The sequence below is a fragment of the Uranotaenia lowii genome, chromosome 2 (genome assembly GCF_029784155.1).
Source record: "Uranotaenia lowii strain MFRU-FL chromosome 2, ASM2978415v1, whole genome shotgun sequence".
Classification (NCBI taxonomy): domain Eukaryota; kingdom Metazoa; phylum Arthropoda; class Insecta; order Diptera; family Culicidae; genus Uranotaenia; species Uranotaenia lowii.
The window spans coordinates 246349718-246370338 of NC_073692.1; the positions used below are offsets into that span (position 1 = coordinate 246349718).

Consider the following 20621-nt stretch of genomic DNA (forward strand, 5'->3'; position numbering starts at 1 on the left):
ATCAGAAAAGACATACTCCATAGTCGTACTTTTCTCAAAAACAACCCAGACATCTTCATCACAAAAGCCGATAAAGGTAATAAAACGGTGATCTTAACAGCTGATGAGTATCGCCAAAAAATGATAGCACTTGTATCCGACACAACAACATACAAACAAATACCTTCGGACCCAACGAACAAAATCCTAAAACAACTAAATACGACTATAGAAGGATGGTGGAAAGAAGGACACATAAACACAGCTATAAAAAACAAACTCCAAGTATTCCACAGTCATCCACCGAGAATCTACGGGCTACCTAAGATTCACAAAGAAAACAGACCCCTTCGGCCTGTTGTTTCCACAATTGGATCAGCCACGTATCGCATGGCACAATATCTAGCGGCAATCCTAAATAACATTGTGGGAAAAACTGAGTACCATGTCAAAAATAGCTTTGAATTTGCAGACGAAATTTCGAAGCTACAGGTCCCAGAAGGCTGTGTGATGTTTTCGCTAGACGTTACCTCGCTCTTCACAAATGTACCGACGTCGAGCACTTTCGAATACATATACGAAAAATGGCACAAGCTAAGGAAATACACCGACATCCCGCTTGGCTCACTGGAACAAGCTCTTAGGGTTGTATTGGGTGCATCATTTTTCCAATACAGCTCTAAATTTTACGAACAGATCCATGGAGTTCCGATGGGCTCACCGATAAGTTGTGTCGCCGCAAATATCGCAATGGAACAACTTGAACAAGAATGTATTGAAAAACTGAAGAAGAAGAATGTTCACATCTCGATGTACAGGCGCTATGTGGATGATTGCTTCATCGTTGCACGGGAAGAAGATGTGGACACAATTTTCGATACATTTAACTCCGCACACACGAGCCTGAAATTCACCATCGAGAGGGAGAATGATGCGAAAATTCGCTTTCTTGATATGACTTTGCACAGAACAGGGGAGAAGATTGAAAAGTCTTGGTTCCCTAAGCAACCGGATGGGCGCTATTTAGATTTCTTTTCTGAAAGCCCATATACGCACAAATCCAATACAGCATTTGCGCTTATTGATCGTGCGTTAAAACTGTCCGATGCTAAAAACAGAAAAAACAGCATAGTAACAGTAAAGTCAATTCTCATGAAAAACAACTATCCGCAAAATATGGTCGACAACATAATACAAAAAAGAGTACATCTGATGTTCAACACTTTGGAAAACAAAGAACATAAACCGGACGGCAGTCGCTTCGTATCGCTCCCGTACATACCACGTTTGACTGAAAAAGTTGCCAAAATCTTGCGGAGATACAATCTGGTTGCAGCTCCCAAGCCGTGTGATAAAATTAAGTCGAACATCTTCACGAAGCTCAAGGACCCAATACCGTTAATGCAGCAAACGAATGTCGTGTACGCCATCTCATGCTCTTGCGGTAACGAGTACATTGGACAAACTTCTCAAACATTGTTCAAACGCATCAAGCAGCACGAGAATAACGTACGCCTAAAACAAAAATCCACGGGGTTGGCGCAACACGCTTTAGACAACGGTCCTGGCCATGTTTTTGGTTTCTCTAAAACGAGAATATTGGAGAGAATTACCAACACGACCCACCGACGGATAGCCGAAAAATTACACATCAAAATGCGAGAGAATCGAGCGGTAAACATCCAACAGGATACCAAAGGTATCTCAAGTGTCTACAACGGTCTGTGGAAAAAGCTACGAGAAAAAGACGACGCGGAAGTCAGGCGGAAAACAGTAGTAGCGTCGACAGTTAGCGGCAGCAGCAGCAACAATTAGTGACTGCGAAAATTAAAATTTGATTGCCCCAGCAGGCGTATAATAGCTTTAGTGTAAGAAGATATTTTTTAAATTTTTAATTGATAAGTTAATTTTTTATTTTTTTTTCCGTTATTTAAACAGTTCTGAAGATGGTTGAAAATTTTAAATAAAGTAAACCGAAACGTAAACTAAATGGAAGTTATTTTTAAAATCACCGAGAAAAATCAACCGAAAATCGAGAAGAAATTCATTTTTATATATATATAGATGATTCCTCTTAACACCAAAAATAAAATCCACATTGGCTGACGCTGCGAAAATTTGCGCAATTCGATAAACTTTTCTTTGAAAATCGTCAATATATTACACTGAATGCTTTCTACAGCGCTTCAGCAATTTCAAAACACATCATAATGTACTAAACAATTGTAGATCTTAACTTTTTTCAACTTTGTTTCGAAGACTGAAAATTGTTTTGTCTTACCTACAACGTTTCAGATGTAAAAAACTGATTTTTCAAGGTTATTTTTTAAATTTCATTGTAACTCCTTAGAATGAAATTGTAGAACTTTGACTTGTTCAACAAAGTTATGTATTTTGTTAAGATAAACAACTTTGTAGAAGAAACCAAAGCTCTAAAATGCTTAACAAAAAAGTTAGCTTTTTTATCTTGTTATTGGTGGACCCCTCTACTCTGTATTTTATTTCAAAGTATGCGCCTTGTAAATTTATGCAATGTTGTCGAAGACACCAAAAGTCTATCTTTTCATCCCTGGGCGCTATTAATTTAGTTCCGCTAGATTGATGTTCTGTACCAGTGTGCATTGGATGAAGTTGTTACTTTTGTAATCAGGTGTTATCCGGAAAAATGGATTTCTAACACAAACGTAGCTCTGAGGTTGCCTTATTCCTGGCTGGCAAACGGCAGAAGGAAATAGTTCGTGAGCTGTCCGATATAAGTGAGTGCAGAAGTTTTGAATACCGTACAGTTAAAAGATACCTGGAGACCGGAAGTGCCAAAAAACGGTATGGTGGGGGACGCCGACCTACTGTGGTGACACCTGCCATGGCCATGCCGTCAAGAAGCGCCTTAAGAGAAATTCTCATCGTGGTGCCACTAAATTGGCAGAGCATCTCAACATATCGGATCGAAGTCTCCGTCGGATCCTAAAAGATACACTTCAGACCAAGCCCTACAAGTTCCAAAAGATTCAAGACCTAACGGTGAAGCAGAAACAAGAACGGGTAAAACGGGTAAAACGGGTAGAACGGGTTTTTGTCCCTGAAGGAGTGAAGATCAACAAAAATACATATCGGGAACTAGTTCTACAGAATGTCGTCGAACCGTGGGCACGTCGACATTTTGGTTCCAGGGATTGGGTTTTCCAACAGGACTCGGCGCCGGCTCACAAAGCGAAGAAAAACCAACTATGGATTGCGCAACATTTTCCAGTGTTCATTTCGAGTTCGAGTGGCCAGCGAGTTCGCCAGACCTGAACCCTTTGGACTTCGCTGTTTGGAGTATGTTGGAGGCCGAAGTCATCTCTAAGAATCATGAAGGTGTGGAGGTCCTGAAGCGACATCTCGTGTCAGCCTGGGATAAAATACCACAAAAACACCTGCGGGCCTCATACGATGCGTTCCTCGACCGTCTGTGGCGAGTGGTTAAACTTAAGGGCGAACAAGTCGAACTTTACCAATGAATTTTGAAAAAGTAATTTATTTTCAAGAGAAATCGAATGAATTTGAAATAAAAAGTTGTTGTTTTGATCAATTTGTATATAGCTTTGCGCAGTGGCGATATCGTAACCAATGAGGTTCTACCGAGGTGCGATTATTGCTAGTTGAAAACTATCAATTTATATGTTTTTGTAATGTAGCACTTCAATTGCCGGAACCTGTATTGAAAAATTCTTTCAACATGATTTTAGCGAAAAAGATAGAAAATTAATTAAAACTGCTTCGAACGGTGACACATTTAAACAAAACATTCTTTGGCCCACGAATCGTGGGTTTAATCAGTACATGCCCATAAAAGTGTTTAAAATTCTCCAAGATCGTGGAAAAAATGACAATTTTAATAAACTCTACTTTTAAGATGATCCTAGAAGAATTGGGCTTCCAGCTTTCGCAGGAAGTCTCGAAATAAAAATCCAAAATATATATGATTTTTTTTACCCCTTGAGTTAGGCATCACCATCAACATTTCTTCGATTATTAGGGTGGAGTTTTCTGAAAGCAACAATTCCAGTTTTTTAATACGTATAAGACTGTATTAAATTATATCTGTAATTTACAAAGATTTAGCTATAATAAAAAATGCTTACGTTTAATGCTTTTTTTTTGTGAAACTCATCCTTACATAGTTCGACTTCAATCTCTGGTGCAATCATTCTAACCTCCAAATACAAAAACTACCTCTGCATCAGACACACGTTGGAAATCCTGTACTTAATCATCAACGGTCATTTCAGATTAATATCGGACGTTTTTTTCTACTTTCTCGTGCTTTAGGAACTAGGTAACGAATTAACTTTTTCGTAAAGAGAAAATATATTTTAGAATAAGATGAAATATGGTTTCGCAAATTATATGACTTGCAGCTTGGTATAACTTATCGGCTTAGAAATGGCGTCAAACTTTTACTCTTCATTTTTAGCTTAGAAATGGCGTCAAACTTTTACTCTTCATTTCTAGCTTAGAAATGGCGCAAAATGTTTACTCTTCATACCTAGCTCTTTATAATAATAATTATTATTCTATTTATTTATTTCGCCAAACATTGTAGGCTACATATATGATAACTTAAAGCTAGGGATTACAATTTTCAGATAGGCTTAATAATAATGATTTTTTTTTACATTTTCAAAGTCAGGGTCTTCGGTGCCTGTTACCGTAAAAACCTTTTTTCAGCTGCTGTTTTGACATAGTAAAGTCTATGTTCTCATAATATTTATTGTAACTATACATTAAACAATTCATTGGACTATATTTTCCATAATCAGTTCGAGTAGAGGTTATAATGAAAAGATTTCTTGTTCTTAAATGACGGCAAGGACAATAAAAGTTTAATTGATTTAGTAGATAAGCAGACTGAACGCGTTGATTAATTATGTCGTTTACAAAACAGATTGCAGCAAACTCTCTTCTTACACTTAATGTTTCAATGTTAATAAGCAGGCAACGTGATTCATAGCTAGGTAATTCTCTCTGAGACCATCCTAAATTTCGTAAAGCGAATAGAACAAATTGTTTCTGGACTGATTCTAAACGGCTTTTATGTGATATTTGAAAAGGCGACCACACAACGCTACAATACTCAAGAATGGATCTAACATAAGCTGTGTACAATGTTTTTATTGTGTATGGGTCTTTGAAATTATAACTAAAACGTTTTATAAATGCTAACATACTGTTCGATTTCTGAATTATTGAGTTATAGTGATCTACAAAGGTAAGTTTTGAGTCCAATATAACTCCAAGGTCTCTAATCTTGTTGACTCTCTCGACAGGATCATCTCCCAATTTGACAATTTCATATGACTGACATTTTCTTCTAGTAAATACAATATTTGAACATTTTGCCACGTTAAGTTTGAGCAGACTTTTAATGCACCATTTGTTAAATACATTAACTTCGTTTTGAAAGATTCTGAAGTCTTCTTCGCTATTTACTTTCATATAGAGCTTCATATCATCAGCATAAATTAGCACATTTGACTGCTTGAGAAGACAAGTTATATCATTTACGTATAAAATAAATAATAGGGGGCCGAGATGGGAGCCTTGAGGTACACCAGAAGTGACGGAGATACTTTTTGAAAGTGAACCATTAAATCTAACAACTTGTGAGCGGGTCGTTAAATAGGACCTTATCCATTTCAGTAGGTGTGAACTGTATCCTTGTTTATTTAATTTAAAAATTAACATGGGGATGTCAATGCTGTCAAAAGCTTTACTGAAGTCCGTGTATAAAGCCTGAACAGAATTACCGCGATCCATACAGCTAATATTATAGGTAACAAACTCCAGTAAATTAGTGGCTGTAGATCTTCCTTTAACAAATCCATGTTGCTTTTCGGTAATGAGAGTTTTAATTTGGTTATATATTTTTTCATTCACTAAAGCTTCGAAAAGTTTTGGTATGCACGATAAAATGGCAATGCCCCTGTAATTTTTTATGTCAGATTTTTTTCCTGACTTAAATATGGGTACAAGAAATGATTCTTTCCATACTTGAGGAAAAACACCTGATTTCAATGAAGAGTTAAATAGAAGAAATAATGGCATACTCAGTTCATTTACTAGATTTTTTAAAAGAAGTGGAGGAATTCCATCAGGCCCGGGCCCTTTAGTGCTGTCTAAGGAGGAAATGGCTTTACATATTTCTTCAAAGGAAATTGATTCGACTACAGTTAATGCCGTTGAATCAGAGAGATAACTAAAAAAGGAAGTATCACGATCATGCTCGGAAAAACTAGTGTAAACAGTTTGGAAAAAGTCGGCGAATAGATTACAAATTTCGTCGGAATTTTGACCTTCTATGCTGCCAAAGTGCATGCGAGTTGGAAAACTATTGTTTTTCAATTTTGTTTTGACATATCTAAAAAAGTTTCTTGGGTTCGATTTTATGTTTTGTTCAATTTTTATATTATAGTCTTGGAAAGAAGTACTTAAGCGTATTGCTAGTAGATTACTGGCTTCTTGGTGTTCTAACTTAGTGACTAATGATGGATTCTTTTTCCAGTTTTTATGTGCCTTCTGCTTTTTATTTCTTAAGTGCACAAGCTCTTTCGTGAACCAAGGCGCATTTTTGTTATTATTTGTTCGTCGCTTTAATTTTGTTGGAACAAATTCTTTGAGAATATTACCAAGAATTTTGTAAAAAATCTCTACTTGATTGTCTGTTGAGTTCTCAGCTCGGAATATTGTTTTCCAATCAACAACTTGTAATTTTGTTTTAATCATATTATAGTTAGCATGGAAGAAGTCAAAAGTCTCTATAAACTCATAATCATCTGGTAAACGTTTTTGATCAGGACATATTATTGAGAATTCGATAGCAGTGTGGAAGACCTCGTTTTTCCAAATTGGATCTGAAGCTTCTACAACGCAAAAATCATCAGTCAGATTGGAAAATAATAAGTCCAGATATCGGCTACAGGCATTTTTTACATGATTTATTTGATTGAGACACAACGAAGCCAGATTATCAAAAAGAATTTGCAGTGTTTCATTATCCCCACAGACCGGCAAGAGAATGCTTTCATTCTCTTCATCAATTAAGAATTGGAGACTTGATTGGTTAAAGTCGCCATAAAGGTGAATTTTAAATTCAGGCTCAAAATTTGCGAACATTTCAGTTATGTCAAATAGAAACTTTTGAAAATATTCTTTAGTGGCATGTTCTGGCGGAAAGTAAATCGACCCGAAAATATGCGTTTCATTGAAGATGCGGGCTTTGACCCACACCTGCTCGAAATCTTTGTGTTTAGTCGTAGGAATGAGCTCAGAATCGAAGACAGAGCTGATTGCCACAACCACACCACCGCCAGATTTCTTGTCAGAAAGAAGAAAGTTTCTGTCATCTCTGAACACGTTGAAACTAGAACCAAAAACTTCTTCGCTCTTTATATTTGCATCCCAGCTTGTTTCTGTTCCCAAAATTATAGTATAACTACTAGCTGCTAAATTTTTATAAATTGTATTTAATTTCGATGCACTTCGCATTCTGTTAAAATTTTGACAGTAAGCAACAATTTCATTATTATTTACTATAGCGGATGTATTAAGAGCAGAAGATGTTCTATGGTCGCGCGAACGAATTGTAACGCGATCCGCTTGGTCAACATTAATGAAAGAGCTAGTACCTATAGTGGCACGCGTCGATGGGGCAGAAAATATGGATACATTACCGGGTTGTTGAAATCAAATGCATTAGGACCATGGTGGCAGCAGGGGCCGGCAAAGGGTGCACTGAATGAAGTGGGGACCGGATTGAACGTTGTATATGGTGGCATGGAAGTCGATGCATGATGTGTGCACATATTCGCTTGGTACGGTGAAGTAGTTGCCGCAGAAGTAGTCGGGAACCTAGCCGGTAGCCTATCATGATGTGGTGGCGTATTTGGTGCCACAAGAGAGGGTCCAGGGTCCAGTGGTGGTGTATTTGATGGCACAGAAGAGGATCCAGGGTTTAAGGTTTCTCCACGTTGAAAATTGATGAAGGTCGGCATCTTCTTTTTCGGCTGAGGTTTCCTATTGAACGTAACCTTGGCGGCAGCGAGCAGTTCCTTGTCAGTGGAAGGTGGAGATCGGCTTTTTAATTTATTGTTGAGGTAGTCTTGTTGGTTTAGGTCTTGTTAGGTCTTGTTGGTCTACGGGTTGTATTTTCGAACATCATTGATGTCGATTCACCTAAATGTCATAAGACTGCTGTTGAGTTTCGCTGAGATGGTGATGATGATGGTGATAAAAAAGGTGATTGCAAAAATCAAAAATATATCTGCAATCTACAATTTTAATTCTAACGGTTTCAATCAATCAAATTTGAACTAAAATATGAACCTGAATCTAAGGATGGACTCTGCATAAGAACTTATTTTTAACATTTTTTAATGGGGTTTAAAAAAAATGAAATTGAGAACTTCGAAAAGATGTAAAAAAAACTCAGTATGGTTTTTCAATTTGTATTTGATATTTGGAAACATATTATTTGAATATTGAAAAGGCATGTGAGTCTCGAAAATCATTAATCAAATTATGTATAAAGTGCAAAACCCAATTTCAAAGATTTCGAAACAGCTCTTCATTTTTCTTTTTTTAATGATGATTGAACCGAAATCTTAGAATTCCAAACAGAATAACGAATCCAACAATATTAAAACTGAACAACTATAAGGATTTTGATAATATGGAATCAGGACTTCCGGAAATTATGAGGTTTTGGCATTATCTCTGAGTTAAATTAATCTCAAACTTCTTCTCCAAAATTTGATAATGTTCTCGGATTTTGCGGATAATGTCAGTTTTTTACACTAGAGAGGGGACAGCAAAAAATAGCGAATGATGAGAGAAATTATTTTTCCGATCATTTGACATCATTTGATCACATGATTCACATAATTAGCTTCTAAAAATTGAAACTTACTTGAATGGTTTTTTTTTTGAGCTCACATGAAAATGAACATTGGAGCGTAAGGGAAGGTTCAATGTGTTGATACGAAATTCAATCTTTCAAATGCAGTTTCAGAGGAAAAAAAATCATAATGCCACTGATTTTTCAAATCGCAAAATTAAAGCTTCTTGATCCAAGTTTCCGTTGACTAAATCACAACTTATTAAAATTTCTGGACCGAAAATCCATTCGTTAGGCTAAAAATTAATGAACTTCAAATTTTGAAACAAAAATCCTGATACCACATATCTCACTTTACGTGGCGGCTATCGCTCCTTGAAAATTCTGTGCAATTTCATCCAATCAAAACAATTGTAAATTATTCACACCTGGAACACTGTTATTAACACTCATCGCTCATGTAATCGGTCCATTTCCACGTTCACGCCCAGAGGCCAAACAGCGTAGCACGTGGTCCGGGAAAGTGATATAGTTATACGTATAATTCACTTCGGAGCGGACAGTTAAATTTCCTGCCAAAACTTACCGACCACGTTGAGGAAGCCAATCTGATTTCGCATCGGATCGGTGTTGACCTGGCACATGTACCATCCCTTGTCGGACTCTTTGACGTCCTTGATCCGGAGCACCCATTTGCGGCCCTCGACGTGCGTTATCGTCATTCGGTGATTCTTGGTGATTACGTGCGTCTGTATCGTGAGGATCGTTTGTGTGTCAACCCTCAGCCAGGCGACCTAGAATTCCGTGACAGAGACGTATTTTTAGGCCAAATTGAAAGCTTCTCTTTCGTCTGGCTCACACTTTTTTCCCCCTCACTCACCTTATACGTTTGTAGATTATCAATCACGCAAGTCAGTATCGCTTCTCGGCCGACGGCTACCGTCAGGTTCTGGATCGGCTCTCCAAACTTTGGCAAGTCTGTAACACAAATGCAAAGAGCGAACAAAATTGTTAATCAAATTTATTGTAATCCGCAATTGTGGAAATAGCGTGATATTGTGTTGGGATATCTGTTACTTTTGATTCACTACAAAGCAGTAAATTTGTTTACATGATAGGGACATCATTTGATATTAGCATAGTTAGTTGGGTCCCAACTGTTGGGATAGTTGGGAAGGTTATGAGTAAACGTGATCCACTTCAATCAAACTCAATCTAGATTTTTTTTTATGAATTATTTATGCATACAAATGATGCCTGTCTACCTAAGTTTTAATCATTTATTGTATAAATTTAATAGTTAAATAAAACTATTGTATGATACACCTACATACTTTTTCCTTTGAGTTTTTTTTTTTTGTTTCGATTATAGTCGTTTTACCATCTTTATGGCATTCGCGACTTTATCAACGTTACAGTTGGCGGATCGTTATTGAAAAACTTTTTCGGTACAACTGTGTTCGATGTTTACTCTTGGGCTCGAACTCGCGGACATCGGCTCAGGAGACAACAGACTTGCCGACTGAGCTATATCACAAGCCCCTTTCCTTTGAGTGTTTGGCTTCAAGTGTTCCAAATCAAACCTGCCTTGATTCAAGTAATTTAAAAAGCCATTTCATAATCGGAAAGTGAAAAATATAGTTTCCTTCCTTGATTTTAGCTCCAAAGTAATTTACCTTTAGACACTCTAGTACACAATCTTTCTCGGAACTCAATTGATCTTGCTATAGAAAACTTCCGCGAATCACGTCCTACAGTGTAATTGAACTCATTTTATACTCTGCTTGAAAACTTCAAAACTACACAAAGTTTATTCGGAATAGTTGAAGCTTCCAGTGTTTAACCCCTTTTGGAAAACGAAATCAATCTTCATTCAATCAATGCTAGAGAAAGCACAAAAAAGAATCTCGAAACGTATGCTGATTTTTATCTTCAATACCTCGTTATAACTTTCCTCGGGCTTTACTGGATGTAGAATAGTAAAAATAAAGGGAAAGGCCAGAGCACCACAGTAGAACAAGTAGTGAATGGGAAAAATCAAACACACTTCTGTGTTGGTGGGAAAAAAAGGAAGTTGAGCCAGTCTTTTTGCTCCCGACGAGGACGAGGACGACGAGCACTGTAAATGCTTCAGGGTTGAACTTTGCAGCCGTCCTCGCCAACATCCATCCAAAACCAGGGCCAGGTACCTACTAGGAGAGTTCTATATTCTGTTCCTCTTCTATAGTTTTTCGACTCCCCCTGGAAGGTGCGCAGGAAGAAGCCAATCGCAAATTCACCCCCGGTAAAATTACTATCCGACGGTGGAACAAAACTTTCTCTATAACGTTAATTTGCATAACTTTCAACAGATTACGTGCTTAGTTTACGAAAATCTGGGTTAAAAACTTAATTGTTCCAACCAACAGTTTCACTCTCTGCTTCGAAGTGTTGTGTGTACTAAAAATGCCGGAATTCCGAAGAAGCGGCATAGTATCATGTGCCAAAAATATCTAGATATCTCGTCCATTTTCACAATATGCCCCCTATATGTCGGATGATAGGGTATAAACGACTCAAATGCGGTAAACACCATTTACTCTTCCTGTGTGTAATGATGTCCTCTAGTCATGTTATCTCTTGAAGAGTTCATTTAGCGAAAAATAAATCTTTATAAGTGTCTCAAAGGGGATTTTGCCAATTTTTATAAATTTTTTTAGTTTCTTGATTCAGATTTTTGTCGGATTTTTTTTTTATGAAGTCCATGTCTCAAATTGAAATCATCCTTATTCAGGATATGCATTAACGAACTTTAAAAGCATGATAGAGCAAATAATGTTTGAACCAAATCATTTTAAAAATTTCAATCTTTGAATTATTTACACTTTTAATGGCACCTAGTTGTGGAAAAATGTTTACATGGAACTACGTGTTACATGGAAAAACCTTTTGTGCAGAAAATATTCTCGAATCAGCTAGGTAATTTTAAGCCAAAATGTTTAATGAGTATAAAGCATGTTTCCTAAAATCCTCAACCAAAAATTGAAAACCGAATACCTATCGATTATCGATTTAAAAAAAAATGTCTGAATCCAGATGTTAGATACCGTAAACTGGGGGAACTTTGATGACCGGGGTAACTTTGATCAACATCAAATTTTTGCCGACATCATTAACTAAGTCTGGAGTTGGAATATTTGAAAACATGGAAGTCTATAAATTGAGTTTCAAATAGGCTAAATTTGGTTGTAGTTGGAGATTTTTTATATTACTTAAAATGTTATTTAAAAATAGGGGAGAGTGGGGATACTTGATCCCCTTTTCTTATTTTCACCATATCTTTTTGGAAAAATTTAGCAACTCGGGGTCTTTGACATTTTCTGACAGCTTGTAACTTCAAGTTTCTATACTCCAAAAATTAGAACGATACTTGAACCCGTTGATGAACAATAAGCATTTTCGTGGGAGTAAAAAAATTGCGATTTTTCTGAAGTTAGGGGAGACTTGATCCCCTATTGAAGGAGACTTGATCTTTTATTCAGGAAGCCCTAACCCTTGTATAAAAATCAAACAAAACCCCATGATAGAATGTCAATTGACTATTTTGGTCATGTTTGTTCCCATTTCACAATTTATAGCAGACATAAGAAGAAAATTCTATAACTTTGTCTCAACGCTAATAACATTGCATACTTAAAGGCGCTATTTTTTTTAATTAAGAGAAAATTAATTATTTTTGCTCTTTTCTTCAGACAATTGTTTAATAAATATTAGTTTTTGGATAAATATTAGTAATTTCGTAATCAGCAATCATAACGATCAATTCAAAAGAGGAATATGCCGTTTAAAAGGGGAATCAATTGTACCCAACTGTAGGGGATCAATTGTACCCATAATCAACATTTTAGAAAACATTTTCTGAAAAAAGTTAAGAGTTTTCCATTGCTTTGAAAATATGGTATTATGAAGTTCATTTTACGCTCGAACGATTGATACATTGGAACAAATATTTTTTTCATAATTTTCCCATGTAAGGAACATTTTAAAGTGATGAAAAAAGATCTTCAAGTTACATTTTGTGGAATTTTTCAAACAATGTTCAATTACTTAATCAATTATTTTGTTAAAAAAATTTAAACTACAAGCATTGTTATTTTGCTCATTTTGGCACATTTGATCTTTGTAAAACATTATAGTTTCGAGATATAGCTAAGGAATCAAGTATCCCCAGGGATCAAGTATCCTCATTCTCCCCTACCTATTTTTTCGAAGGCTTGCAAACAAACACCTATTCTGAAAAATTGGTAGAAATTAGAAGCAAATTTGTTGTTTTATCTGAAAGTTTAACTTTTTTCCTCTGTATCCTCTGTAGTGTTATTTTTATGGTCATTTTGTGATATTTTTTGATATATATAAAATTTCTACGAGAAACATGTATAGATGTATGGCTGAAAACCCTATCAAATGATTAAGTTTGAAGAAAAAAAAATAACATAGGAACAGTGGGAGGACTTAGGGTCAGGGTGAAGGTAAAGTTTCATTTGTATTGAGGCGAAAAAATAATCAAAAATATTTATAATAGTTGCCCCTAAATGTATACAGCAACATTGTCCATATTTTGAGAATATTTGTTTTTGAAAGAAAACGTTGAAAAATCCAATTGAGTCCAAACAAAAAATTTCTGATATTGATTTTTTAAGGCTTCTGTGCTAATTGTCATCAAACCAATAATTTTGGAGATGTTTAGATACGTAAAAACCATAAAGATCAAAGTTACCTCGAAAAGTGAAATCTGTTTTTGTAACTAACATTTAGAAATAGCCACTAATATCGTATGAACATTCTGCTATCAATGATCATGCTTTATATTCTTTACCTCAGTTAGTATTTTAAAAATTTTAAGTGTTACATAAAAGAAACCCCTTCCAAAATATTCGAAAATTAATTAAAAAAGTGATCAATGTTCCCCCTGATTTAGGTACTCCTTTTTTGTTTTCTTCATACTTTTCAGAGAAAATTGACCAACTAAAACTTCTTTTTTTTTCGCTGAAAAAAATCACTGAACATAGTTTTATGATTATAAACAACTTTTGACCAACCAAAAAAAATTTCGCTGCGAAAAATTTGTTGGCGTAAAATAGCATAACCAAAGGCGCCAAAGAACTTCACTTTCAGTACTTTTCGGTTGTAGTTTTTACACATTTCAATCAAGAACTGAGACATTTCAACGCAACGTGGCCATCTGTGTTGTTTTTTTCAAATTTTCTATGGTAAAAGAAGTATGATCTGAAAAATGATTTGAAATATTTCAGTTCTTTGTGGTACAATTTTAACAATAATGATAAAATAATAAAGCTATGAGACAGGTTAGAGTGTAAAAAATTTCAACCGAAAATGTACTGCCAACTGAGGCATCACTTTTCAATTTGAATGGCTTCTAAAAACTTAATGTCCACAGATACCGCTTCTACATTAAAAGTTTCAAAGATCAAAGACATCAAATTGACGTAGTCAGAAATATTATTGGATTTGCCAGTTATTTTTAATTTAAAAAAACATGCGATTTTCACCATTATCAACAAACTTTGTTTTTAATGAAAAATCAATTGAAATTATATTAAAATAAATATTGAATAAGTGTTGTAATGGTAAACAAATGTTGCATATATCTTAGGGTTACTTAATCCCGCGACACCAAAAAGAGTACATTGAGATCATTTACTGAAAAAGTCAGGAAAAACGATATACAGTAGAACCTCGCTTATCCAAACCCCGGTTTCTAAGCTCCTGCGTTATCCCAGCCATCAGGTTGATACAAGACCCATATAATTATCGAGCTTTGCGCCCGGATGGTATGCGAAACAGAAGCAAAAGAATGTACATATTTCGTACTATCTGAAGAGGCCCCTTCTACTTCGGATAAGCGGGGATTTACGTAATTGAAACCGAGATATTTTCATTCAATCAAATACTACCAATTTGTTGAGCTTATGAAAATGTTGGATTATTCGAAGAGAAAGCAGTATTAGATGCTATGCTCACGAACCACAAAAATAACATTATGAAAAAAATCAATTCAAAGAGCTTTTTGACGTTTACATTTCCTTTACAATCGTTGTTTGAGATTTGTGCACATTTGAGCATATTACCTGAAATGTGTACATATTTGCACTATTTGCATACTTAAGGGCGCTTATCGCGCTCACTTTCTTACGACTAAAATAAAAATCCATGTTAATGAACACAAGATATTTAATTTATTTGTTGTAAGCTGTAATCCTTTCGTAGTTTTTGCATAAGATGTGAAACAACTTCATAAAATGGAAGAAATACGTTGATTTTTCTGATCAAATGTCTTTCAACAAAACAAGAGTATATTTGGTAAAATTTCACAAAAAGAAGAGTACGCACATTTCTCGATCGAAAAAGAGTGCATGTACTCTTAAAAGAGTACGTAATCTAACTCTGCTGTTGCATGTTGCCCCGTTTAATGGTACTGAATGATAAGTTCCTCAGCTCCTGTAGTTATACTTTTTTTTAAATTGCCAAAAAAATTTCAGAGAAATTTTTTTCCGTTGGATAAAAGACGTTTATAATCATATAACTACGCTTCTGTCATTTTTTAGCGAAAAAAATGAAGTTTTAGTTGTCCTTGAAGATATGAAGAAAACAGGAAAAGGGATCAGTAATCCAAATCTCCATCGGACTACTCTCCAAACCATCATGTGAATATGATTCGCAAATATTTGTCATAGTTTAAACTTTATTAAAAACCGTATTAAAAAGAAATCGGTCAAAAGGGACCAAAGTTATTGATGAAAAACTGGTTTTTCCTGTGCCTCCCGAACAAAATGTCTCAAAATCATACAAACCACAGACTTGATCCTTAATCCAGAGTGGTGCTCTGACCCTAGGCAGAAATCTAGTAAAATTCAAAGATGAATGTTCCCTACTTTTTTCCATATCAGTTCTCATTTCACAATTTGTAAATATCAGACAAAAAGAATTCTAAAAGTTTGTCTTCTATCCTATAATTATAGCATACTTTAAGGCGCAATTATCTTGTTTTTGATAAATAATTATTTTGAGTCCTATTCAACAGATAATTACTGTAAAACCGTTAGCTTTTGGACAAATATAAGTAATTTCGTGATAACCAATGATCACGATCCATTTAGAAGAAAAAAACATTTTTTGGACTCTAGGTATTAGCTAAACCCATAACATACAATTGGAAAACTTTTTCTTAAAAAAAATGAGAGTTTACTATTGCATAAAAAATTTGGCATTATGAAATTCATAGTTTTTTCAAACGATTGACACATTCGAACAAATATTTTTATTATAATTTTTTCATGTGAGAAACATATTTAAGTGATGAAAAAAGATCTTCCAATCACATTTTGCAAAAATTTTCAAAACATGTTGAATAACTCGAAAAATAAAATTTGTTGGGAGAACAGCATTGTTGTTTTGTTCTATTTGGAAAATTTCGAGACATAGCAAAGGAATCAAGTATCCTCAGGGATGAAGTATCCTCATTCTCCTCTATTATTCTAGCCACTCAAACCTGCAGCTTTTTTTTTTGGATTTTGAGGCAAAATTTTCCCATTGTGCGATGGTTGCCAATTTTTCAAATTTATTTTTTTTTTCAAATTATAAATATCAATGGACACTGATAAACTTACCTCTATCTAAAATATAAGCGTTGTTATCATCCACAGCCTCTTCTGAAAATACAGAGAAAAAAACAAGAATTTCAAAATGAATATCAGATAAATGTGTCATAGTTATACTAATCATTAATTAGGATCACAAATTTTTTTTCACCTGAACCACCGGAGGTCTTAATTCTTTTTTTTTCGTTCAATCTGATTGATTCGTCTTATAGGCGATAATTTTAAGCTTCATTTATTTCCGATTTGCAAATTCAGCCAATTCGGAAGATTGTTGCATTAACTTTGTATAATATAGCGATGCTTTTATAAAGTGCCTTATGTCAAAAATAAATAAAACCAATTTTTGTAATGTTTCATTAATAGATTTTCTTTTTACCTCAAAACATACCTTATACGATTAAAGGTATTTTGAAATTATTTGCTTTAAATTTCCAAACCATCATAATCAATAGGTAAACAAAATTTACATTCACCTAATCTTTTTCCAATAGAAAAGTCGTAATCAACAGTTAATAAAGCTGGAAAGGTTAGCTCAAAAGGCACAACTATAAACATAAAAGTTCTACCCCATCCCATGAATTTCATTGTAGCACGAATCGTTTTCTTCCCCCGAAGTTAATGCCAATCAATGGAAGCATTTTGTGGCTCACCCACCGATGTCGTATCTTTCCAATTGTTGTCTCCACTTTCCTTCGGTATGAAAAGATTAGAAACGAGATTTGTTCCTTCCTCGGTGGTATTTTTTTCCCTTCTCCCTAGCATTTGGTGCCAGGCAAAAACGAGAAACTCCGCAGAGAAGTGAGCAAAATATTCAGCTTTCCCGAAGAAGAGCCTACATAAATAAAAGTCTAATATCCTTTTATTGTTACAAATATCTTGATCCATAAAGCTTTCGGTTCAATGGTAAGAAAAATGATGCCATGCTGTTGGAGTTATATTAAGGGACTTGGCCAACCAATAACAGAAATGGGTGAAAAATATTTAACATAAAAATATAATTTATACAAGAATATTGTTACATCAAAGGTAACTGTTTGTAGCGTTTAAATTCGCTAAAACTGGCAATTAAAAATCAAATGCTGTCGCCATTTCCTAGAAAAGAAAAATCTCAATACGCCCGTCTTCGGACAAACAAGGTAGCAATTCCACGAATCTGGTTTCCAACGGAATAAGTCAAAATTTAAGAAGCAATAGGATTACGGTTAACTGTCACAATGCCATTTGGCGTAACTCATACCATAAAACTCCTCCACACCATTTGCAGCAGATTATCTCCCAAGGAAACGACAAACAAGCAACTGACTGGGGAAAAGTTGATCTCGATACAATAATGAAGTGGAAAAAAGTTGTTCAATCGTTTTTTGTGGGAAATCGCGACATCGCCAAGGGAAGATTTTCATCTCGACAGAAACAGGAGGCGGCAGCTAATCTTTGTTGATCTTTTCAACTGTTTTCATTTCTGCCTTAAACAAACTGGAACTCGTCGTCGTATTTTGAATGTTCAACTTTAAGCAGACATTTGAGTAGCATTTCTGAGTGACTATGAATGTTTTTAAACTTAGGGTGATTTATGAAGTCTATTTTATATTTTGAACAGTTTCGACCCGAAAACTTGGCCTCTGGAGATATGTTGTATTAACATTTTTGATAATTAAACATGGCGAGTTAGAATAAGTCATTTTCACTGACCTCGAAATCATTTTTATACGCTTTGTCATGATAAAAAGATCAAACAACATTCACAACGATATACGAAAATGAAAAATTTTCAATTCTTGCAAATAAGGTTGTACAAAATCTTCAATCGAAACGGAAAGAACTAATTTGAGCATTTTCACTGTAATTCATACTTGTACAGTAGAACCCAGCTTATTCAAGGTAGTCGAGGGGAGGGACACATCAGATAAGTGGAACCTTGGATTACACGAAATACATCGAAAATCGTATCCTTTTAACTCTGGTTTCGTATATCGTCCAGGCGCATAGCTCTGTAAATTCTAGAAACTTGTATTCACATGGTGGGGGGGATAACGTGAAAACTCGGAAAGCCGAAGCTCGGAAAAGTTGGGCTCTACTGTGATTTGAAAAATTATTTGTAAAATTTTTATTGAGGAACTAATTACAAAACGGCAGATATTCTTGAGATGTAGGCGTAAACGCATCAATAGCATTTTTTTATTTTGTCAATTTCTTATTTTGCTCCATTATTTTTCTTATAAGAAAGGTCTACAAAATTCAAATTTTTCTTGGTATCAAGTGTTTCAGGGCTAATTTGGATTTATTTGATGTGTTTTGTTTTTAGTGTATACTTTTTGGGGTTATTATTAATAGGGAAATTCCGCAAATTTTTTCTATTATTTTTTGTTCCAAACCGTTGAAAAGTTCTCATCAGAGTTGCCAACATTTTTTTTGCTGGCTGTTATGGGCTTTCAGAGCAAGTTAACTGATGTTGGGAAAAAGTGGTAGAAATTTTAACACTTGTAGCACATTTTGAAAATTTTACCACGTGAAAATGTTTTTAAGATCTTTGGGCGTTGTATTTTTTTACAGCACTGTTTCTATTTCAGCCAAATGTGATAGAAATATTGCTATTTTTGCATCACAGCATGAGGAAATAGAACACATGTTGATAGAAACATTTGAAGGCCACAGTTTTCGAAAATCTATTTGCATTGTAAAGTTTTGAAAATGTGCTAAAAGTGTCAAAATTTCTACCATTTTTCCCAACACGACTGAATTATGACGCGTCGTGTCGAACGGAGAAAAACGCGCTACCCAAGAAATATTTAAAGAAGGTAGTGCCAAGGCAGCCCTGCTCTAGTAATGGTACATACTGCGACGTCACAATCACAAAAAATCTGTTTTTTACTAGGAAACTCTCTTTTTCGATGGTAATTCGAAGAATCTGCTGGAAATTATCCACTTTGAAAACATGTTATCATAGAATGATTCTTGCTCTTCAAGATAGGTACAAAAAAGTTGCATTTTCGAATATTTTTTTTATAAAATAGACCATCGAAGTTTGAAAAAATTGTGGGTTTTAACCACTGAAATTTGCAAACTTTAAAATTAGTTCAAAGTCGTCCGAAAATGTTCAAGTCAGTTTAAGCTCCTCATTACAATAAAGTGATCAAAACACAATGTTTTATACGAAATCACAATCTTTCATTGGCATTTTAGTAAACTGAGTTAACAATCATGAATTGATGTTAATTGTTCTACATAAGAATTGTATATGGTAAACCGGTTGGATTAAAATCATGACAATCAGTTGAACACACAATATCTACCAGCTAGACCTTTTCAAAGCTGATATTTTCTTCATTTTTGCACGTTTTAGCTTCAAGGCGACATTGCATTCATTAATAAATTAAGAAAAAAACATAATGCAATCTTCAAAGGACTAAAAGACTTCATAACATTGTGAAATAGAGGCCTTATAACTAAATCAAAATGAAATTGGAATTCAATTTCGTTCTAAAACGTTTTTTTTTTGAAATTCCTACCATTCTCACAAAATTTTCAATACAATCGTTTTTGTGACGTCACGAAAAGAATCCAATATGGCTTTCGGCACTACCTTATTTAAATATTCCTTGCAGCCTACCTATTTTGATAAACCAGCGCATGCGCAGATTCTAAGTTTTATGTTCCGCTATTCTGCAGAATTAATTGGGATTTAAGAAACAAGGTTGGTAATGGTTGGTTGGTTGCCAGTGAAATGTGAGTGGCACACGGAACACAGGGTAGGTGTCCAATTTACAACAATTTTGTCGATTAAAAAGTATGAGTGAGCAAGGAATATTTAAAGAAGGTAGTGCCAACGCAGCCTTGCTTTAGTATTGGTACTGACTGCTATGCAACAAACACGAATAAATTGTTAATTTTCTAGGAAACTTGCCTTTTTCGGTGATAATTCGAATAATCTGCTGGAAATTTTCCACTTCGAAGGTACTAAGATCGGTACTGAAAAAAAAGCGATTTCAAGATTTTTTTCTATAGCATAAACTAATTAAGTTCGAAAAAATGGTGAGTTTTCGCAACTTAAATTTAAAAAAAAAACTTTAGAATGAGTTCAAAAACTACCATGAACATGTTCAAGTCAGTTC

At 34.9% G+C, this 20621-nt stretch overlaps 1 protein-coding gene and 1 non-coding gene across 2 annotated transcripts in view; one reads left to right on the forward strand and one right to left on the reverse strand.

Moving 5' to 3' along the window:
- LOC129744992 (lachesin-like) overlaps positions 1-20621 on the reverse strand; it is a 96908-nt gene that overhangs the window by 29555 nt on the left and 46732 nt on the right. The window contains exons 2-4 of the mRNA XM_055737816.1: positions 16522-16563; positions 9735-9832; positions 9441-9648 (exon numbers count right to left, since the gene is read on the reverse strand). Of these exons, the coding sequence (XP_055593791.1) occupies positions 9441-9648; positions 9735-9832; positions 16522-16563 (348 nt within the window). The remainder of the gene's footprint in view (positions 1-9440; positions 9649-9734; positions 9833-16521; positions 16564-20621) is intronic.
- Positions 3560-3707, forward strand: LOC129750227 (U4 spliceosomal RNA). The gene has a single exon (XR_008738358.1). It is a non-coding gene; the product is annotated as a U4 spliceosomal RNA (small nuclear RNA).